The sequence below is a fragment of the Salvelinus alpinus genome, chromosome 33 (genome assembly GCF_045679555.1).
Source record: "Salvelinus alpinus chromosome 33, SLU_Salpinus.1, whole genome shotgun sequence".
Classification (NCBI taxonomy): Eukaryota; Metazoa; Chordata; class Actinopteri; order Salmoniformes; family Salmonidae; genus Salvelinus; species Salvelinus alpinus.
Window position 1 is genome coordinate 5,394,943 of NC_092118.1, and position 24,285 is coordinate 5,419,227.

Here is a 24,285-nt window from a genome sequence, read left to right on the forward strand (position 1 = left end):
GGACTGGCAAAAAATGCTCTTCACTGACGAGTTGCGGTTTTGTCTCACCAGGGGTGATGGTTGGATTTGTGTTTATCGCCGAAGGAATGAGCGTTACACCGAGCCCTGTACTCTGGAGCGGGATGGTGTGTCACAGCATCATCGGACTGAGCTTGTTGTCATTGCAGGCAATCTCAACGCTGTGCGTTACAGGGAACACATCCTCCTCCCTCATGTGGTACTCTTCCTGCAGGCTCATCCTGACATGAACCTCCAGCATGACAATGCCACCAGCCATGCTGCTCGTTCTGTGTGTGAATTCCTGCAAGACAGGAATGTCAGTGTTCTGCCATGGCCAGCGAAGAGCCCGGATATCAATCCCATTGAGCACGTCTGGGACATGTTGGATCGGAGGGCTAGGGCCATTCCCCCCAGAAATGTCCGGGAACTTGCAGGTGCCTTGGTGGAAGAGTGGGGTAACATCTCACAGCAAGAACTGGCAAATCTGGTGCAGTCCATGAGGAGGAGATGCACTGCAGTACTTAATGCAGCTGGTGGCCACACCAGATACTGACTGTTACTTTTGATTTTGACCCCCCCATTGTTCAGGGACACATTATTCCATATCTGTGGAACTTGTTCAGTTTATGTCTCAGTTGTTGAATCTTATGTTCATACAAATATTTACACATGTTAAGTTTGCTGAAAATAAACGCAGTTGACAGTGAGAGGACGTTTCTTTTTTTGCTGAGTTCATACATTGGTTGAACGACCTTTGTCCTGACTTTCTGGTGGGAAATTGGATCCTTTTCAACCTCACTGGAAAGGACACACATTGGATGAGATTTAGGTATAATATGAAGAAGTGTATAGCTGTTATTGTTTTGGATCTTAAGTTTTTGTCGTGCTACAAATCTCACCAGATCGGGTCTGCTGTATGGTCGGGATTTCTCCCTAAGGGTTAGCTCTCTGACTCCCTGACCCGGTAACTCTGTTGTGAGGTCGCCAGTATGATTAGGGCGAATAAGCCAATTTAGAAATTGGCTTCAACAGTGTGTTGGTATGCTCTTTGACATTAGTCTTAGGAATGTTGAATTAAGTAATAATTTGTCACATAGTAAATAGTTTTGGATTTTCTGAATCAGAAATGCCTCAAACTGTTGTTTTGGTCTGATCTCTCTCGAAGTTATGGCGATAGTGACTACTGATGTTATCTATATGCATGGAAGGAATAATACGACGAGAACAGTGTGAGCTTCACCCCCCCCAAATGGCTGAAGAATTGGTGTTCACTACGGCCCTGTTCTGCACTACTACTACTGAGACCTGAGTCCGAGCCAGCAACCTGTGTGCGAGCGGCAGAAGTGCGGCATGAGTCCTGAGACCGAGCATGGAGAGAGACGCGTCCAAACTTTTCTCATGCTGCTGGTATACTGGTGGGAAAAAGGACCAGACAGAATGGACTGTACAGAATGGTGGTACTGCTGAGGTGAGAGATTCGTTGGCTTGGGAAAATCTGATTATTCCCCAGATATTGAAATCAGGACATTATCAATGGCCATCAACTGTGATATGCATGAAACGTATGAGCCGTTGGGAATATGAACTATCTGCAGAAGAAAATGAAGATACGCCAGAAGAAGTGTGCCGGGAAGGAAGGGGGGTGGTCACCTGTGCCCGGAAATTGATTTAGGGTTGCTCTAAACCAGTGGCCGCCAACCGGTCGATCAAGGCACTCCTAGTTGATCACCAAATATTTCTGTAGAAAAGCCAACAAACAATAAAGGCTTTCACTCCTTTTTTAAAAATCGTGTTGAGCTGTTGCCGGTAGGTGCACTTGATTCAAAAGTCCTGCGCACCGGGTAGCAAAGTGTTCCCATGAGACAAACTCCGCCTACCCGGCGGACCTGCAAATCTGTGACTAAATCGAGTGCACCTACTGCGCTGCCCAATCGGATAGGTCAAATCACCGTGGCTACAGAGTTCCCAAGTTTAATAGGCTACTAGCCTATGTAAGATTTAATAACTTTTAAAACCATGACAACAGAGAGACTGTCAACAAATACAGCAAAGAGCTGCTGTTTTTATGAGTGAGTTCATGTTTAAGTTTATATTCAGCACTGTCACTATTTTTATTCAACACTATTACAAAACCGCTTCTCCATACATCCGTTCGGGCTGCAGCTGCAATGAATGAGTAGCCAAGTATCGATAGCCCGGCGTGTTATTATTATTATTAGCAGCTCGTCGTGTCGATTTTAATATTAAGGAATGTTTAACTTTCTCTGGGCACAACATGAATTTGTGCATGAGGCAGATGCGGTGCGACTCGAGTTTCGCCATCGGGTGGAAGATGGTGTCCCCTCTCTCTGGTCAGTCTCACCGGAGGAAAGGAAGGAGAGAGCAGGGACAGTGAGAGGCGGTTGGGAAAAATTGTTTTGAACTCGGAATTCCAAGTTGGAAACTCGGGCATCTTTCCAGAGCGCCGACTTTTCGACCTGAAGATCACTGATGTCGTGATTTGATCTCGTTGACCATCAGATGCAGGTACCATCAGTCCAGTTAAATAAAAAAGCAAATTACTTCAATTCATGCTCCACAGTGCCTCTCAAGTGCTAAACCAACTGATCTATTTTGTTATCAAAGCACGAGTTTTGAAATATATGGTCTGATTAGCAATTTTGGCAGGGCAATCATATAGCCAATATCCCTTGATAATGTATTAAGGCCTACTGCCCAAACCTCATTCTTACAAAACTGTTTGTGTGATGTTAATGTAAATCTCAGCTTGCTTTTTGACTGCGAAAGTGATCTTGACTCAGAAAAGGTTGGTTACCACTGCTCTAAACTGTTTATTTGGGCTATCAGGTTGATTTTGGAGGTCTACACACTGGGAAATTCAGGTGCATTGAGATACCGATCTATCGTTAACATGCCTGTATGTGTTCCCTGTTTGTAAATGTAAATTCTGACAGTGTCGGTGTGTGTGAAGTTGGAGGTCTTGAATTTGAGTGATTGGCAGTCCTTAGTGCTTCACGTGGAGTCTTTCTAAATTTGGGTTGGATAATTTATCAAATGTTTAAATTATGGTTTGGAAAGGAGCAAACGGAGGAGAGCACAAAGTGAGGGGACGGTGCACTGTCTAGGCAGGGTTTTCCTTCCTTCAAACCTCATCTTTTAGTGTCCTCCGAGAGGGAGGTTAGAGAACCCACTAGATGATAGCTTGAGCTAAGCATGAGGTACTTGATAGTAGGGGTTTAGTTTTACCATTGTTATCACAATCCTAATGTTAAAGTGCATCAATACATATGGCGACACAGTACAATTAATTACGTGCAAGGCACATAGTCTGTCTTGCTTTGACACCCGAGAATGAAGGAAACTAGCATCCCATTGGCATAAAACAGAACGGATGGAAGGTTCTTTCCCCAGTCTCGTTGGCATTAAGGGTGGTGTGAAATTATTCTCTGTCCCTGTTCAAGTCAATATGTTTTCTAAGTGTCGTGGAACATCAGAATGATCATTGTTCCAGAGGGATTGTTGGAAATTGACTTGAATGTTTTAGTGTGTTTATAATTATATAAAAGTGGAGAAGCGGTAGTGACTAACGTGTTATGGGTTAGATGGAATGATTAATGATTCATTTGCAAATGTATTTGTGGCCGGAAGCAAGGTACATGCGGGGCATGTGTTTGAGACAGAATGTTTGCATAAGGGTGTTAGCTGCACTGTCTGGCAGGACCGACATCAGTGTATTCTGTGGAGTCCCAAAAACCAAGGCGTTAACATTACAGGGAATTGGGAAAGCAGAATTTCATATGACGGCCGGATATTTGTGTGGCTAAGAAATTAAGGAAGTGGGTAAGAGTCTCTGGTGAACGATACCACTCCTCTATGTATATTGTTACAGGGGATAACTCATAGGAGAGGAAGGACAGCTAACTAGAGACTACTATGAAGTCAAACTGAATGTCACACATACCCAGATCATGGGGAGTAGCAGAGACAGTTTTGTCTTTTCAGACACTATTGTCAACTTTTAGTGATGGGTTTGTCACAGAAGGTACAAAGCTTAAAAGAACAGCCACAGAACCCTGTATACAGCAGGCCACATCACCGAAGGGGAAGTTTGCTGTAATAATAGCATCACATCTCCTGCAGAGTGTGATTAAGAAACATGTGACTGAGTTTTATAAGGTTGGACAGCTTCTAACACTATTAATATCTCCCCCATTCATAACAGCCAGCTAACACTTGACATATCTCCCAGAAGATTGGGACCGAGTGACGGTAAACGGAAAGTGTCAGAAGGTGGCTGCTTATCAACCGTTGGGACCCAAAGGTTACACTGTAATGAGGGTGTTCACAAAGGGGTGGGGTGAACAGGACGTGGCTTGGGTGGTTGATGTCCTTGATGATCTTTTTGGCCTTCCTGTGACATAGGATGCTGTAGGTGTCCTGGAGGGCACGCAGTTTGCCCCCGGTGATGCGCTGGCCAAACCGCACAGCCCTCTGGAGAGACCAGTGGCAGTTGCCGTACCAGGATGCTCTCAATTGTGCATCTGGAAAAGTTTGAGGTAGGGAGAACCTGAAAGGTTCAGTCCTAGATCTATCAGTTTACCACAAAGGCAATAGGAGAGCAGGAGACAGATTCAATGCAATAACTATTCTCACAGCAGTCGCTGTAGGGACAGTGGCTGAAGGAGCGGTAGTAGTGCTGAAGGATGCTATAGTAACAGCATGGAACTGGACTATAGCGCAAATGAGGAGTATTTTGAAGTATGCAGTGTTAGTAGTAGCAGGGGTTACCTTGGTAACATTGTTGGGATATCATCTTCTGAGGGCATTGATGTTGAAATGTATAATACCAGTCAAAAGTTTGGACACACCTACCTCATTATTTTGTCTATTTTCTACATTGTAGAATAACAGTGAAGACATTAAAACTATGAAATAACACGTATGGAATCATGTAGAAACCAACAAAAGTGTTAAATCAAAATCTATTTGAGTTCAAGTACCAGACATCAATTGTTCAGAGGAGACTGCGTGAATCAGGCCTTCAGGGTGGAATTTCTGCAACAACAAAAAAACACTACAAAAGGACACCAATAAGACGAAGAGACTTGCTTGGGCCAAGACACACGAGCAATGGACATTAGATCGGTGGAAATCTGTTCTTTGGTCTGATGAGTCAACATTTTAGAATTTTGGTTCCAACCGTCGTGTCTGAGATGCAGAGTGGTGAACGGATGATCTTCACATGTGGTTCCCACCGTGAAGCATGGAGGAGGAGGTGTGATGGTGTTGGGGGTGCTTTGCTAGTGACACTGTTACTGATTTATTTAGAATTCAAAAAGGCACACTTAACCAGCATGGCTACCATAGCATTCTGCATCAATACGCCATCCTATCTGGTTTTCGCTTAGTGGGATTATCATTTATTTTTCAACAGGACAATGACCCAACACACCTCCAGGCTGTGTAAGAGCTATTTGACCAAGAAGGAGAGTGATGGAGTGCTGCATCAGATCACCCGACCTAAACCCAATTGAGATGGTTTGGGATGAGTTGGACCGCAGATTGAAGGAAAAACAGCCAACAAGTGCTCAGCATGTGGGAACTTCTTCAAGACTGTTGGAAAAGCATTCCAAGTGAAGCTGGTTGAGAGAATGCCAAGCGTTTGCAAAGCTGTCATCAAGGTAAATGGTGGCTACTTTGAAGAATCAAAAATATTTGTTTAACACTTTTGGTGCCTACATGATTCCATGCGTGTTATTTTATAGTTTTGATGTCTTCACAATTATTCTACAATGTATAACATGTTAATGTATACATGTTAATCATGGTTCATCTTTTTGTTTATTTACAAATCATTTCAAAGTTTGTGATGTTGAACAGTATGGGAATTACTATTCAAATAGGAGGGACTGTTGGGTTGTAATTTGAAATACATGCTACACCAGAAGTTAATGGTTATATGTAGGAGGAATATATATGGTGGGTTCACTGGAGGTTGGATAAGAGCCAGGGGAATGTTACTAAGTAAGGGGAAAGGCAATCACATGGTTGCGGTCACTGATGAGGGTGGAAAAGTGAGGAATGGGGGCCGAGGTCAGATCACATGAAGGAACAGTTTATTACTCACATCACTTCACTTCCTGACATGCAACAAAGACGTAGTGTTTAGAGAAAAGGAGGAGACTGTGTAACAGGGGGAATAAATACCTGTACTTTGTCTTTTCAGCTGTTTGACTCATTGGGTGAATTAACTTGGTTCGAGCTTTTCCTAGTTGTCCGTTAGGTTCTCATTAAACAGAGTTAAAACTAACCGTGCATTATAAGAGTAGTAATAAACCTGGGGCAGCAGATAGTCTAGTGGTTAGAGCATTGGGCCAGTAACTGAAACATCGCTCGTTACAATCCCCGAGCCGACAAGGTGAAAAATCTGTTGACGTGCACCTTGAGCAAGGCACTTAAACTTAATTGCGCCATTGATATTGGCAGACCCTGGCTGTGACCCCACTCTCTGAGGGTGTCTCAGTTGGAGTGGGATATGCATTTTAAAAATATATATAAAACAAATGCATATAATAAAAATATTTAAGCATTCACCTAATTTTTATATTCACTAAGAATGAAATGGGGAGGGACTTGTCCAATAAGAAACACTCCTTTTGTGGCCCAAAAAGTACTCCATTGCAAAATGTTTTGCTACGGTGTGCACTAATGAATATACCCAAGGTAAAGTGCTCTTACTACCTGCATGTTGTTTCTTCTTCCTGCCCACAGCGGCGCCAATGATATCCAGCAGCTCCTGGTCAGAAGCTCCAGAGCGCAGAACGTCCCTCAGGGACACCTCCGTGTTCCCAAACAGACACACCTAGAGACGGGAAAAAGGTGTAGTCACTAACACACACACTGGGGACAGAACAAAGGACGAGTAACTAACACACACAACTGATGCAAGTACATCAGGCATCAACTAGATTCAGCCGCAGGCCAATTTTTTCTTGTGCAGATGGTCGGAGGCCCGGAACATAATACAAAAATCTATTTTTAACACTGCAAATTGACCCCAAGAAGCCTTAAAAATAGTAAAAATAAAAACGCGTTCAAAAGTTTGGGGTCTCAGAACAGTGCAAACTGTCTCTAAACAGAATCGAAACAGGAGTGGGAGACCCCGGTGCACAACTAGTTTGTGAAACAGACACCTCTCAAGTCCTCAACTGGCAGCTTCATTAAATAGTACCCGCAAAACACCAGTCTCAACGTCAAGAGTGAAGAGGCGACTCTGGGATGCTGGCCTTCTAGGAAGAGTTCCCCTGTCCAGTGTTCTTTTTTTATTTTGCCCATCTTAAGCTTTTTTTTTACAACTCCGCCTAGAAGGCCAGCATCCCGGAGTTGCCTCTTCAATGTTTACATTGAGACTGGTGTTTTGAGGGTACTATTTAATGAAGCTGCCAGTTGAGACTTGTGAGGCGTCCGTTTCTCAAACTAGACACTTTTGAACGGTAGTGTATATAAAAAAAAGAATTTGCTCAGAAAACTTGGGGTGACAAATAAAACCACCCACAGGCAAAATTTGGCGCGCGAGTTGGGGAACCCTGATGTACGTAATCTCACACACACATGGGCGACTGACTGTCTGCGATTATGTAAGTACACAAACGTCCACACACCCCCAGTCACCCCTTCACTGTCTACATTTACATTTACATTTAAGTCATTTAGCAGACGCTCTTATCCAGAGCGACTTACAAATTGGAAAGTTCATACATATTCATCCTGGTCCCCCCGTGGGGAATGAACCCACAAACCTGGCGTTGCAAGCGCCATGCTCTACCAACTGAGCCACACGGGCTCTACATGCGCACAAGGGCTGTTCACCTTGAGGTTGCCGTCTGCCGTGATGCGTAGTCGGTTGCAGGAGCCACAGAATTGATCCGACATGGAGGTGATGAAGCCCACCTGGCCCTGAAAGCCTGGCACCTTAAATGTCTAAGGAGCAGAGAACAGATCGTAAGAACATGGTTTAAGGTAATCTTAGCCCCAGCCTGCTTTCTTTGTCGAACTCTGATTTTACAGCGCAAGTTGCTAGTGTGGTAACACCCTCATCTACGTAACCCCATACAGTCGATCCCCAAGCATTTCTCATCGCTTTACTCTGTCTCCCTGCGCATCTGCGCCTATCCTTTGGCTAATAAATAAAAATATGTAAGGACTATGGATTTCTGTTCTTTTAGTTTTTATATAGCACATCTGTTCAGGAAAGGATATGTGATTGTTATACTAAGGTCATTTGGAACAGACACTGACCACATTTACATGCACACCAATATCCCATTATTATTTCGGGACACTCAAGTATTCTGTTTTTAAGTTGACAAACATCATATCCCGTTTACAATAACCCAAATAAGCTTCTATCCCGGTTATAAACCCAGATAAGATGCCTGCGATATGCTCATCTTAGACGGGATACCCATTTACTGTTGTTTTTTGCGGTCTGCGCAGGCTCAGTTTAGCATCGTATCATGGGTGTTCTGTGATTATGTTTTATTCTGAGAAGTTAAACAAATTACTTCAAAAAGTAGGATGTCTGTGCACATTCAATCAACCATAATAATTGCATAATTTATTTTGCCGAGACTCTATACCGGACTGTATCGGCTTAGGCTCCTTTGACCCCTAATTTAGATACGTTTATGGTTATAATTTCCGACATTTGGTAGGCCATTTGCTCATCAACTTGTCTATAGTTAGATGCAGCTATTCTTCTGTAATAACTTGCTGCCCTAAAAGATTAAATAAAGCAGTGCTCAACAGACTAATGTCTTAAATCAATAGAATGAATGTAAATGTGTCTGTTCCAATTCAGCTATTCTCTGAGTGAGGACATTTAGGGATCGAAGAGAAAACGCATTGACTCCAAAACAGTGCAAAGATTGTCCCTGTGCAAAATGTCAAAATGCCATAAATTTGACCTGATTTTAAGGAAATGAAAAGTTGAGAAAATGATGAAACATGTTTCTGATAAGACTGCTTGCATGGAAGTGTAGCATACCAGCATAGCATGTTACACGCGATCCCCCAACCACGCATTCACATTTAAGAGATAACATTTCTCCACTGATCTTTCCTAGACAAAATTATAATTTTACAGCAATTATTATTAAAATCATATTTTAATTAGTCTACATCTCAGTCAGTGTCTAGATTTTTAGCTTTTATTCCATTTAAACCAGATTAACCTAAATTAGGAAAATTCTGTTTATTCATGAGTAGAAGGATACTCGTGAGCAGGATATCAAAGGTGCATGTAAACAGCTTATCCCAAATAAGACCTTAACCGGGATATGAACTATTATCCGGGAATACTGTTCGCATGTACATGTGGTCATTGAGATCATTAGCCTGAGTGACAGTCTGTTTGGCTTGACAATGAGCAATGAAGTGCACAAACAGATCTGGGACCAGCATTCAAGATAATTACAAAAGAGACCAGCTTTGCTTTCAGGCATCACTATATCTTGAAATATTCATTAGCATCTGATTTAGCTTGCACAACCATGTGACTTACCGTCAACTAAACAATTAATTAATTAATGCAACCAGCACACACTGTGGGAAGTACTGCATCTCTGATGTAGCAGAAATAGATAACGTGTCATCATAATTTGTTCCTGGGCGGACCCGGGACATTGAATATTTAATTTAGCCGAGTCGCAGGTGCGAGATGAGGCAGATTAATAATTTAGAGATTATCTGTGGGAATTAGAGTGGGCTGGGGGGGAGAGAGGAACCTTGGCTGTGTCCGTCTTTCCGAGTGGAAGCTGTTCCAAACTGGGCCACTGCTGTCTAATGCGGTCCAGCATCTCCTGGTAGCTCACCATCTTCTTGAAGTTCCATTTGTTTCCTGCAGGAGGCAGCAGAGGTTAACAGAATGGAGTGAATGCTCTAGTCTAGAGGTGTATTCACAATGTGGATGACAGACCATGATTGAAATCTTATTTATTTTCTCTCAAAATACTTTGTGCGCTTGATTGTGCTTCCCGGCACACCAGGGGGGTTGGTTTTTCACATTTTGGACAGTTCTATTGGTTCAATGAGGCCGAGCAAGCTAAATCAAGCATACCTAAAGAAAACCAAATCTATTTGCACCCAAGTCTAATTGAGGATAAACTTGTATAGTACGTGTCATGAGACTCTCACTCTACATTAAACACTGTTGGTTACCATGTGTTTCTGAACAGTGATGATATATCTATTGAAGACCAAATTCAAGCCTCTTAGGCTGTTTGGAAAACAATTCATTTTCTTGCCTTCCTTGAAGTAATCGCTGATCAGCGAAATGCTTGCATTTACAATCCAATCATGTTTTTACATAAAAAAATGAAGGAATTACTTTTTTAAAGTATCTAAATGGGGTGAGAGGGTTTAAATGCCAACCTCTGTCACCCTGTCTAATCTCCTATTTTGAAAACAAGAGCGAGGAGATTAGCTAACAAACTGGTGCTATCGCTTTATCTTCAGTATTTCTAGAAACTGCCAATTGTAAACTCATTAGTAACCCTATTCGTAAAGGAACAATAATCATAATAGTTTGATTTGAAAGTGTGAGACTGCATTGAACCCATACAAACATAGGCCTATGTAAAACGAGGTCTACAATTTGAATATAAAGGTAGATGATTAAGAGTCTGTTATTATTTCAAAATTACAGCAATTTAAAATGCATCATGACGGAAATATTAGTAAAGTATTAGTCTATTTAAGGGAATTGAAAATACTGAGACGATGACTGTTCTCCTTCTGCAAAAAAACTAACTTGACTATGCAGTAAAATGGCAACATTGTCATTGTGTGCATTTTTTGTGTATGTGGTATTTTGACACTTTAAATCAGACAGTAAGGTAATCAAGGAGGGAGACAGGCAAGTGGGAGAAACAGTGGGGAGGGTGAATACAGGGATTGAAACGCCGGTCTCCAGTCACGTCAGAGAAGTACTCTTGACGTGACAGGGAATGTTCCATCTCGACCACAGCTCCGCAGTGGTGGCAACGGTCTTAAAGAAAGGTCCACTCACCGTCAAAGGGCATGTACTCAATGAAGCGTACTTCCAGAGGCTTCTTCTCCGTCAGGGCCACAAAGTCCAGAAGCTCGTCCTCGTTGAGGCCCCGCATGACCACACAGTTGACCTGTAGAGGGCAGTGTGCAGCAGTGAGCAACATTTACATTTTAGCAGACACTTATCCAGAGTGACAGTTAGTGCATTCATCTTAAGATAGATAGGTGACAACTGTAAAGGACATCACGCTGCTTGCGTAGCGAGTACAGCTCCTCCCGATTCGGTCCATACATGGCGCGAACTCGGGACCTCTGTCTTGCTAACACATGGTTACCGCCCTCCTGAAGCGTCTTACTAGTCGGTGCCATGTGAAAAGCTAGCGAGTGGGGACACTTCAGGCTGAGGAGTAAGTTTCACACATCCCCATGTGCTACACAACCACATATCACAGTAATAGTAAGTACAATAAAGTAGTTATCAGCCAAGTCAGTGCTAGTAGCTACAAGCCGTCCACCAGAGAGCTGCCAAAACTGCACGAATCTGTGTGTTTTGACTGACTACATGCAGTACCAACACAAACCATGCATTAAAACACTATGGAGGGAAAGCTTTCCATAGGGAATGAGTATCAACACACTCAAACCAACCGTCCGATGCATTCAAACATGTAAGAGCGAAAACATGCACACACACACATTGAACCTAACATCGTGACAAGTATGGCTTCCAACCTACAGCTAGCTTTTTTGGACGAACCAGCAAATGAACAAAGTTGAGGAGGACTCTGATCTTTTACCTTGACAGGGTTATAGCCCATCTCAATGGCTTTGTCAATACCTTCCATGACCTTGTGGAACCCTAGGAAAGAGATGAAGGCAACAATGAAAACAGAGCAGTAGCTTATAGGCTACTAGGCTTATGTGATACATTTTATTCTAAGCATCTTCCAAATGGCCAAGGACACAATAATTAGATGACACATTGCGTCACCCATTGTGCCTTGTAAGTCCTTTAAAGCTGAATTGGGTTCATGTCCCCCCCCCCCCCAAGTTCTCCCTTTCCAACGCCAGAATGTGAAGTCACACCAGGAATCGTCCCAGACAAAGCTTAACAAACCAGTCAAGGCGTGAGACCAACTGCAATTTCAAATCAAATTTTATTAGTCACATGCGCCGAACACAACAGGACCTTAGTGAAATGCTTATTTACGAGCCCCTAACCAACAATGCAGTTAAAAAATATATGGATAAGAATAAGAGATAAGTGACAAGTAATTAAAGAGCAGCAGTAAAATAAAAATAGCGAGACTTATATACAGGGGGGGTACCGATACAGAGTCAATGTGCGGGGGCACCAGTTAGTTGAGGTAGTAGGTAGAGTTATTAAAGTGACTATGCTTAGATGATAGAGAGTAGCAGTGGTGTAAAGAGGGGGGGCAATGCAAATAGTTTGGGTAGCCATTTGACTAGATGTTCAGGAGTCTTATGGCTTGGGGGTAGAAGCTGTTTAGAAGCCTCTTGGACCTAGACTTGGCACTCCGGTACCGCTTGCCATGCGGTAGCAGAGAGAACATTCTATGACTAGGGTGCTGGAGTCTTTTTAGGGCCTTCCTCTGACACCGCCTGGTATAGAAGTCCTGGTTGGCAGGAAGCTTGGCCCCAGTGATGTACTGGGCCGTTCGCACTACCCTCTGTAGTGCCTTGCGGACGGAGGCCGAGCAGGGATGCAACCAGTCAGGATGCTCTCGATGGTGCAGCTGTAGAACCTTTTGAGGATCTGAGGACCCATGCCAAATCTTTTCAGTCTCCTGAGGGGGAATAGGTTTTGTCATGCGCCCTCTTCACAACTGTCTTGGTGTGTTTGGACCATGTTAGTTTGTTGGTGATGTGGACACCAAGGAACTTGAAGCTCTCAACCTGCTCCACAGCAGCCCCGTCGATGAGAATGGGTGCGTACTCGGTTCTCTTTTTCCTGTAGTCCACAATCATCTCCTTTTTGTCTTGATCACGTTGAGAGGTTGTTGTCCTGGCACCACACGGCCAGGTCTCTGACCTTCTCCCTATAGGCTGTCTCATTGTTGTCTGTGATCAGGCCTACCCCTGTTGTGTCATCGGTAAACTTAATGATGGTGTTGGAGTCGTGCCTGGCCGTGCAGTCATGAGTGAACAGGGAGTACATGAGGGGACTGAGCACGCACCCCTGAGAGGCGCCTGTGTTGTGGATCAGCGTGGCGGCTGTGTTGTTACCTACCCTTACCACCTGGGGGCGGCCTGTCAGGAAGTCCAGGATCCAGTTGCAGAGGGAGGTGTTTGTACCAGGGTCCATAGATTAGTGATGAGCTTTGAGGGCACTATGGTGTTGAACGCTGAGCTGTAGTCAATGAATAGCATTCTCACATAGGTGTTCCTTTCGTCCAGGTGGGAAAGGGCAGTGTGGAGTGCAATAGAGAGTGCATCGTCTGTGGATCTGTTGGGGCGGTATGCAAATTGGAGTGAGTCTAGGGTTTCTGGGATAATGGTGTTAATGTGAGCCATGACCAGCCTTTCAAAGCACTTCATGGCTACAGACATGAGTGCTACGGGTCGTAGTCATTTAGGCAGGTTACCTTAGTGTTCTTGAGCACAGGCACTATGGTGGTCTGTTTAAAACATGTTGGTATTACAGACTTGGACAGGGAGAGGTTGAAAATGTCAGTGAAGACACTTGCCAGTTGGTCAGCGCATGCTCGCAGCACACGTCCTGGTAATCCGTCTGGCCCTGCAGCCTTGTGAATGTTGACGTGGTTAAAGGCCTTACATCGGCTGCGGAGAGCGTGGTCGCCCAGTCTTCCGGAACAGCTGGTGCTCTCATGCATGTTTCAGTGTTATTTTCCTCAAAACGAGCATAGAAGTAGTTTAGCTCATTTGGTAGGCTCGTGTCATTTCAGTTGAAACGTACACTACTAAGGTCAGCGCTACCGGAGATATCAATGTCTCTTCCTGTGTTTTGACTCAGACAATCCCGCAGAGGAAACGTGAAGGCTAGGTTGTTTCCATTCCATTGATTCTAAATTGGAAGGGCAGTCGGTTCTACCTGATAGCTCCATGTTACAGTTTAATGGGTGTTCAACAGGAGAATTCAAGTGAAACGGCTAATTTGGCCCACACCTTGATTTTAGCTAAGTTGGGATTTTGAAAGGCACTGACTATAGGAGGTTGGGCTTTTACTGACATGCTGTAGGAGGTTTTTGCACTTTTGAAACAGGAAGCTAATCAATATCAATGAAAAGTATTTGCAAATTAGGTTGCTGCTGTACACTGATGGGGGCATTACCATATTTGGGTGTCATGTAGGAAAATCTTACAGGTCAATACAATTCTGTCAAGAACATTTCCATTATATGGTTTAAAAATGTATCAAGTTGAACAAATTATTAAAGTGCTGTGATCATGAGTAATTTGAACATGTTAAATCATTCACGTATCACATTATGTACCGCAGGGTCAGACAAATGTTTTATGCATGTTAGCTTTTAGTTTAGTTTCCTCATTACATGAGGTGAATAGGGCTCAACCGTTTTAAGTTTTCAAAATGTGCATGGAAAATATCATGCTTTTTTGTTGTGCACTTCCCTTTATATGTTATCAATAAACCCTACATTGTCCATGGTGAATGTGTTGTTTTGTGTCCCTCACTTCATACTTAACTAATATACTTACAGTATGTGTAGCCCTAACAGTAATTCCAGAAAAATTCTTAAATGAAAGCCAGCACACAACAGTAAAGTGACATCATCCCTACTCTGAACTTGATGAGTTTTTAATACGGTTGTCCATACAACATACATTTACCTCATTTGGAGACAGAGATATACCGGAAGAACAGCCGGAAGAACAGCTTTCCCACATCTTCTATATCCCTCTGGACAATGAAACCAGTCAGCCCAACAGTGAAAGCCCAGTGTACTGTAAGAGGTTTGGCTCCAACTTTCCTTTTCCTGTGTGCTGCTGCTCTCATTCCTCAGCCTGTCTAGTCCATCTGTCCCTGCCTCCCAGGAACCTGCCTCCCTGAGCTCTGCCCCTCTGTCAATCCTAACATTGGCTCCAGTCGCTGAAATAGGTGCTGAGCACACATTGGCTCCTTCCACAACTATGTTAGTTTTGGCACAAAATGGCTACCAGGCAACATACTGTAGGTTATGGGGAAGGTGGGCTACCTTTCCGCCGGACGATGAACTCAAACTTAGCCGGCACCAGGGTGTCCAGGCTGATGTTGAGCAGGTCCAGACCAGCCTCCTTCAGTTTAGGCAGCAGCCTCGCCAGGTTCATACCGTTGGTGGTCACAGCGATGGTCTTCAGGCCCTCCAACTTCCTCAGCTCCGCTGGACAGACAGATGGACAAACAGACAGATGATAAACTGGAGCTGTGTTACAGCACAGTGACAAATGGCATACAATTCCTGGTTGAATTGAACTCTGTTGACTACAAAGTAAGTGGGTGTGACTGGCTAAGCATGCATATCACAAGATGGGGTTTGGGGATCATTTGCAAGATCATCAACCACAAAGCCCCACTTCACACAGCCACGGAGACTTCAAACACTCCAGTGTAAAGCTACTAGGATCAGCTTCCCTTCCCTCAATTCTAACCATAAACAGGAGTGGGGAAATGCAAAACTGACCCCAGATAAGCATCTAGGAGCAACTTCACTCAACACTACCTTAGACACCCTGGCATGACCTTTGACCTCAAAAGAAAAGTGCCAGTAGACATATCTGCTGACGTCACGGTGCCAATCAGAAAAGGTCACGCGTTTGATCAGCACATGACAACTGGTGAGCAGTGTCCACATGGACGCCATCCCTACCAGAACATCCAGTTTAGACACGCTCAATTTACTTTTTCGCCATGACCTGGTTTGGCTTCTGTTGTGCAATTTCCCCTTTAGGCCTTCCCCTTGATGACATCACATCCTGCAGATGCACTGTCCTAACCCCACAAACCGCAAGGAAAATAAATGGATTCCAATGCCTACCGTTATGACATCTACTAAACAGCACCTCTAACAACTTGAACTCAAAACGACCAACCATGGACGAAATTCTAATTTGGGGAATTATTGTGTAAATCCTGTATCAATGAATGTGTATCTTGGATGATGATTCTTCCCAATGTGAGCACCTCAATAGAGTTATGATTGGTCGGTAACAGCATTGGTAGGCTAACAGATCACAAGATACAACACACAGTCATGGCATAGTCTATCCATTCCCCCTTACATACTTCATTAAGTTTAAAGCATGCGGAGAGCGAGACAGTCATGAGCCTCGTCTCTCCAAAACACTTACAAGCCTCTTGACTTATAAATCATATATAAAAATGAAGATTATACAAAATCTTAGGTCACTCCACAGACCAATGTCACTAGATTAACTTTAAGTCACAATCATAGCTATTGGATCTTGCCATTTATTATTAGGAAGTTATTCCTCCTAGCAAAAATTATACAGAAACTGATAAAACTGCAAGAGAAAAACAGAGGTTTATAATTGTAGCAGGCTTGGTTTATGTGCCGTGTATACTGAACAAAAATATACAACGCAACATTTAGCCCCATGTGTCATGACCTGAACTAAAAGATCCCAGAAACATTCCAATGAGCCAAGACAAATGAGTCTCAGGTTGGGAAAATTATTAATTGTATATATTTTTATTTTAGTAAACATTGAAAATGGGTCCCACAGACCAGAACACCACACAAGGGTTAAATAAAATAAAGCGACCCTTGAATAATTAGCGTAAACAATAAACCGTTCCAAATTGTAAATTGCATTTACGAATGAATGTGACTGGTATTAGTCTTTGCTGTAAAAAAAAAAAAAACTTTACAACAGACTCTCCGGTATGCTTATAAATTTATTTGGTGTTGTTTACATTGTTCCAAACTATCAGAGAAATTATACTATAACCTAACAGCACCTGATTAGCACACATAATATGCATACAGCCCTTGCTCCTTACTTAATTTTTACTGATCTCCAACTATTTTCCACAATTCAAATGTATTCGTCACATCTGATTTCCACTTTACCTCCTTAGCAACCAGTAAACATTCCCCTATTTCAAGTGTATTTGTCACGTCCTCTGCATCCATTTTGCTGTCATGTGTTATGATTTTATTATAAAAAATGTATTGTGATTACGTCAGGCCCTACTGGTCACCTGCATGCAATGCATACATGTGTCACAAAGAGAGCGAGGGTTGAGGGAATAGGGTGTTTTTCCTAAACAAATTAGGGATTTCGGTAACAGAACTTTTCAATCTGAAATGGCTGTAATTATGTTGCAGCTTCAGCGCAATAAACACTGTTGATGCTATGTGGTGGTCGCTGCAGCAGGGAGGAGACAGCACATCAAGTCTGAGCCCGGCCCGGGACAATCAAATCAATTGCGGTCGGACTCCCTTAAGTAATGTGTCTCTTAATTACTTAATCAAACAGTGTGCTTAAAGCATCAGACAAGCTCACAGGATGTGTCTATGGAAAAAATGCAGGTTTGAAAATCGATTGGTCGAAAGAACAGACGACTCTCAGCCAAACAAGACAATATATATTTTGTAGGGGACAGCCCTACTATCAACTGTCAATTTACTGATGCATGTCGGCACACCATTAGAAAAAAATGCAAGGAAATCAAGATATCTTGTCAGCTGCCAACTCATCAAAAGCGCTTTGACTTCTCAAACACTATATGAAGCCTCGTCTCCTTATTAATTCAGCTACTTACTTTGCTAACTAGCAAGTTAAACCAAATACACAGCTTTAGTGCTGCCAAATCTCACGCGTGAGTAGCGCTAAGCGATTAGTGGTATTTGAGGTTGGTTCGGTTTCAGTTCGATTATAAAAATATTAATCACAGTTTTCGATTTTAGTTTCAAAGATTTTTTTAAACATTAAATGCATTATGAAATAAATGTTATTAAAATAATGTTACAGCTTTTTTATGGAAAAGACAAAAATAGTGAACATTCAATTGCCAAAACATTGAAAATATTCTATTGTCTCGGTCAGGTCCACATTTGGTAGATATCAATAGAAAAATAGGACATCACTATGAAATAATAAAATGATGTGGACAAGCCTTCAAAATTTGTGGATTCGGCAATTTCAGACACACCCGTTACTGAGAGGTGTATAAAATTGAGCACACAGCCATGCAATCTCCATAGACAATCATTGGCAGTTGGATGGCTCGTACAGAAGAGCTCAGTGACATTCAACGTGGCACCATCATAGGATGCCACCTTTCCAACAAATCAGTTCATCACATTTCTGCCCTGCTAGAGCTGCCCCGGTCAACTGTAAGTGCTGTTATTGCGAAGTGAAAACGTCTAAGGGCAACAACAGATCAGCCACGAAGTGGGAGGCCATACAAGCTCACAGAATGTGACCTTCGCGTGCTGAAGCATGTATAAAAAAAAAAAAAATACAAATAAAATAAAAAAAACACTACAGAGTTCCAAACTACCTCTGGAAGCATCATCAGCACAATAACTGTTCGTCGGGAGCTTCATAAAATGGATTTCCATTTCCACAAGCCTAAAATCACCATTCGCAATGCCAAGCATTGGCTGGAGTGGTGTAAAGCTCGCCGCTATTGGACTCTGGAGCAGTGGAAACATGTTCTCTGGAGTGATGAATTCACACACTTCACCATCTGGCAGTCCGACGGACAAATCTGGGTGCCAGGAGAATGCTACCTGCCCCAATGCAGTGTCAACTGTACATTTTGGCGAAGGAGGAATAATGGGGGGGCTCCTTAGTTCCAGTGAAGGGAAATCTTAAAAAAGGTACAGCATACAATGAAATTAGAGATGATTCTGTGCATCCAACTTTGTGGCAACAGTTTGGGGAAGGCCCAGCATAACATGATTTTGGAATTAGATGTTCTGCAGCACTAATGTGTCAACGGAAACACCATACAACTGGCGACCGAACTCAGTGTGCATGCGCACGGCCCGCCACAAGAGCGCAATGGGACAAGGACATCCCGGCCAGCCAAACCCTCCCCTAACCCGGACAACGCTGGGTCAATTGTGTGCCGCCTCATTGGTCTCCCGGTAGCGGCTGGCTGCGACAGCCTGGGATCGAACCTGGGTCTGTAGAGACGCTTCAAGCACTGTGATGCAGTGCCTTAGACCGCTGCGCCACTCGGGAGGCCGTCAACACTTTTTGAATGAGTAGTGTATCGATAGGCCTGATTTTTTTTTAACATCTCGTCTAGTCTATTTTAACATCAAGGATTATTTAACTTTCTCTGGTCACAGGAACATGAATTTGTGCCTTAGGCAGATGAGGTGCGCCTCAAGTTTCACCATCAGGTGGAAGACTGTGTCCCCTCTCTCTGGTCAGCCTCGCCAGAAAGGAAGGAGCGAGCAGGGACACAGATAGCAGCAGAGGGTTTGCCACTCTCCCCTCCTACACAGACCAATTCCATGCTCAAAATGACTGGGAACTCTGAAATCTCTGACTTCGTTGCGATCAAGGAAAACAAACAAGTTCCGACTGGGGAAAATCGATTTGAACCGTCATCCAACTCTATTCTTTCATACCTTAAGTTCACAGATGTCATAATTTCACCTGGTTCTTTCTAACTTCCCAGTTGTCTTGAAAGCCCCATGACCATCAGATGCAGGTACCTACCATCAGTCCAGTAAAACAAAAAAGTGAACTATTTGCAAATGATTTCAATTTATGCTCAGCTGTGCCTTGCAAGAGGTACACCATCTGCGCTAGTTTTGAAATATAATATGGTCTGAGAAGAACAATATCGGCAAGCATGGCCTTGCAAAAGTATTCATCCCCCTTCACATTTTTCCTATTTTGTTGCATTACAACCTGTAATATAAATATGTTTTTATTTGGATGTCATGTAATGGACATACAAAATAGTCAAAATTGTTGAAGTGAAAAGAATTACCCCCCCTCAAAAAGAAAGAACTGAAAAGTGGTGCGTGCATATGTATTCACCCATTTTGCTATGAAGCCCCTAAATAAAATCTGGTGCAAACAATTACCTTCAGAAGTCACATAATTAGCTAAATAAAGTCCACCTGTGTGCAATCTAAGTGTCGCATGATCTGTCACATGATCTTATATATACACCTGTTCTGAAAGGCCCCAGAGTCTGCAACACCACTAAGCAAGGGGTACCACCAAGCAAGTGGCACCATGAAGACCAAGGAGCTCTCCAAACAGGTCAGGGACAAAGTTGTGGAGAAGTACAGGTCAGGGTTGGGTTATAAAAAAATATCCCAAACTGCGAACATCCCACGGAGCACCATTAAATCCATTATTAAAAAATGTAAAGAATATGGCACCACAACAAACCTGCCAAGAGAGGGCCACCCACCAAAACTCACAGACCAGGCTTGGAGGGCATTAATCAGAGAGGCAACAAAGAGACCAAAGATAACCCTGAAGGAGCTGCAAAGCTCCACAGCGGAGATTGGAGTATCTGTCCATAGGACCACTTTAAGCCATACACTCCACAGAGCTGGGCTTTACGGAAGAGCGGCCAGAAAAAAGCCATTGCTTAAAGAAAACAAATAGGCAAACACGTTTGGTGTTCGCCAAAAGGCATGAGGGAGACTCTCCCCAAACATATGGAAGAAGGTACTCCGGTCAGATGAGACTAAAATGTAGCTTTTTGTCCATCAAGGAAACGCCATGTATGGCGCAAACCCACCACCTCTCATCACCCCGAGAACACTATCCCCACAGTGAAGCATGGTGGTGGCAGCATCATGCTGTGGGGATGTTTTCCATCGGCAGGGACTGGGAAACTGGTCAGAATTGAAGGAATGATGGATGGCGCTAAATACATGGAAATTCTTGAGGGAAACCTGTTTCAGTCTTCCAGAGATTTGAGACTGGGACGGAGGTTCACCTTCCAGCAGGACAATGACCATAATCATACTGCTGAAGCAACATTCAAGTGGTTTAAAGGGAAACATTTAACTGTCTTAGAATGGCCTAGTCAAAGCCCAGACCTCAATCCAATTGAGAATCTGTGGTATGACTTAAAGATTGCTGTACACCAGCGGAACACATCCAACTTGAAGGAGCTGGAGCAGTTTTGCCTTGAAGAATGGGCAAAAATCCCAGTGGCTAGATGTGCCAAGCTTATATTGACATACCCCAAGAGACTTGCAGCTGTAACTGATGCAAGAAGGTGGCTGTACAAAGTATTGACTTTGGGGGATGAATAGTTATGCACGCTCATGTTTTGTTTTTATGTCTTTGATTCACAAGAAAAAATATTTTGCATCTTCAAAGTGGTAAATCAAATCATACAAACCCCACAAAAATCTATTTTAATTTCAGGTTGTAAGGCAACAAAATAGGAAAAACGCAGAGGGGGGGTGAATACTTTCGCAAGCCACTGTATTGCCAATATGCTGTGATAATGTATTAGGCTTACTGCACAAACCTCATTCCTACAGAACTGTTAATGTTGGTGACCACTTCTGTAGAGAAACAGGGCGTTTGGCTCACACAAAAAACGAATTAAATGGAAGTCAAGTAACTGAACCGATGTTGGTCAATTAGTTGTTTAATAATCAACTTATGTTTGGAAATCTGTACCACCGATGGGTTTGGATTTCTGAACTTTAAATGTTATTAATCCTTAGTTATAATAGCGACCCGAGGGGCGCCATAACCGACGTGCTACACCAGAGGTTAATGGTTATCCGTGTGAGGAAGGTATATGGTGGGTGCAATTACGCTTGGAATGTAGGGAAAGCGATCACATGGCAGGCATTGATAAGGGGAGAAAGCCATAGATTAGTGATCAAGGGGTTCAAGGTCAGGTTACTTTAAGAGACAAAGAAAAGGTTATGGCCTGTATCACTTATCCTGCCTTGCAATAAAGATACAATGTTTGTTCAGATGTGGAGGAGGAGACTCAGCATAGGAGAAAATGTTAAATATCAGTGCTTGTGTGAATATGTCTGTCGATTCAGCTGTTCGATCCTTTGGGAAGAATAAACTTGGTTTAAGCTTTCATAGTGTCCGTCGAGTTCTTACTCTGGTAATTAGAACCTAACACCATGTGATCGTATACAAATAATAATTGATTGGATTTATATAGCACTTTTCTACTAACTGAGGTACTCAAAGCACTTTACATAGGGGGAAACTAACCTCATCCACCATAAATGTGTAGGGAAAGGGGGATAAATGACTAGTCAATTGTACAACTGAAATGGCCCTAGCCCATAGGCCTATATACATTATTATATGGTTTGAATAACAACTAAAGTGGCCAAATAACTTCTTAAAATGAAGCACATTAATCTGCTTTTACAATGGGTGTAGAGACTAACTGGCATACATACACAGCACGTGTGTTTCAATCTTGGGGAAGATCATTTCCCCCATAAATTAACCTTTATAACAAAAGCATTACATGCATAATCGCATTTGTTGGTACTTGAGAATTGTGTTTTCCTGCTAATGGAACATTCATGCTTATAGCCTACTGCCGTGTGCGCATTGCTGTGCTTATAATGTGAGAAACTATTAGGCTATCAACATTTTAAGCTAAACGTTCTCATCCGTTGCGTCAGGGTCATTGCTTAAAACATGTTTTTTTTATGCTAGTGGTTGTATTAATCTGGGATCTAGCGCATCCAACAACTGTCCCGGATTATGTTTGGAATATTTATTTCTCACACAGAATAGGTCAACTTTTGTACTATGGGGGAGAGTAGACTGACATAGGCTATTACTTTTGCAGTTTGTTAGGCCTACTCATCTTGTTGGCTGACAAAAAGTAAATGTGGACAGTACTTCCAACATCTTCAATTAACACCTCGGAATTGGATAAGGACGTGAGCAGTTGCGTCCCTGATGTGTCTGTCTTCACTTGTAGCCTGTGAAGCGCATTGATTTTTTTAGGAGGATTATGGCCATACAAAAGGGGATGTTCCCGGGAAATTCGAGGCATTATCAAGTGCTTGGCAAATTGTCAATGAGACTGATGAAGTCTACAGCCCACGTGAAAAACAAAGTAGATCTCATGCAACTTTTTTCAAATCATCATTAGAGTCGCATCTTGCAGCCGTAGAATGTATTAAAAATCAAAACATATAGCCCAACATTTGTAACGAAAGTTACATAAATAATCTTAAATTAAGCATATAGGAGTACCGGTTACTTTGTTAGCAGCATGTGCGCCCCCTCCCTCAAATCGTTTGGAGAAAATATCCTTTCTATTTTATTCAGCTAATGTTCAATTGTATTCTTCATACTATAAAATAATGACACAGAATTCTAAGCAAATCTTGTCTGTTAAATGAACTAGTGTAGCCCACAGCCATATGGCATAGCCAGATCAGGGCTTAACATAATGACAATGCAGAGTATGCTATAATGTTCTTCTGAAATATACTACATTGTCTTCAAATCATGTTTGTTTCTTTAGACATGTCTAAAATAATGGATTTATTGTGATGGTGTAGGCTGTATCACATGGATTTAGACTTTTTTAAATGTAGATGCTTGTTAATGCGTTTGTTAATTAACGGTCAATTACCGTGAGACCGACAGTTATTTGCTTGACAATCACCGGCAGACCAAATTTCATGACCATCACAACCCTAGACACACGAGATACCGACTGGTTTTCTGATCCACGCCCCTACCTTTTTTTGTTAAGGTATTTGTGACCAACAGATGCATATCTATATTCCCAGTTATGTGAAATCCATCGATTAGGGCCTAATGAATTGATTTCAACTGACTGATTTCCTTATATGAACTGTAACTCAATGAATCTTTGCATTTATATTTTTGTTCAGTATATTTGAAAAATCTTTCATGCTCTACCTATTGATAATCACTCAGCTGAAAGGGAGAAATGTCATGCTCTAAATAGGCCTACCCGATTACTTCCTATCCCTTGCGCAAATAGCCTACAACTGTGTCTGTCCCGAGCTCACTGGCACAGGAAACTGAGGGCCCAGAATATTTTATACAATGTAACAAGTTTGCTAATGCTAGCTCGGGCCAGACCCAAGTTAATAGTTGATACAATGTTAAAAGTTTGTTGTAAGTTTGTTGTCATAGCCAACAAGATTTATAGGATAGAAGTTACTTTTTAGGTTTGTGGGTCATTCTTGGGCCCAGGCAATTTCAGTCCCTCTGACTTTTTATATTATATTTCAAGTATTGGGTCACCAAAATGAAATG

The 24,285-nt window shown here is 42.6% G+C and overlaps 1 protein-coding gene across 2 annotated transcripts in view; it reads right to left on the minus strand.

The window, feature by feature from the left end:
• Positions 1–24,285, minus strand: part of mocs1 (molybdenum cofactor synthesis 1) — a 53,682-nt gene that overhangs the window by 7,090 nt on the left and 22,307 nt on the right. For both annotated transcript variants that reach the window (XM_071380704.1, XM_071380705.1), the window contains exons 4-9: positions 15,246–15,410; positions 11,847–11,908; positions 11,069–11,180; positions 9,786–9,898; positions 7,870–7,980; positions 6,742–6,862 (exon numbers count right to left, since the gene is read on the minus strand). In XM_071380704.1, the coding sequence (XP_071236805.1) occupies positions 6,742–6,862; positions 7,870–7,980; positions 9,786–9,898; positions 11,069–11,180; positions 11,847–11,908; positions 15,246–15,410 (684 nt within the window). The remainder of the gene's footprint in view (positions 1–6,741; positions 6,863–7,869; positions 7,981–9,785; positions 9,899–11,068; positions 11,181–11,846; positions 11,909–15,245; positions 15,411–24,285) is intronic.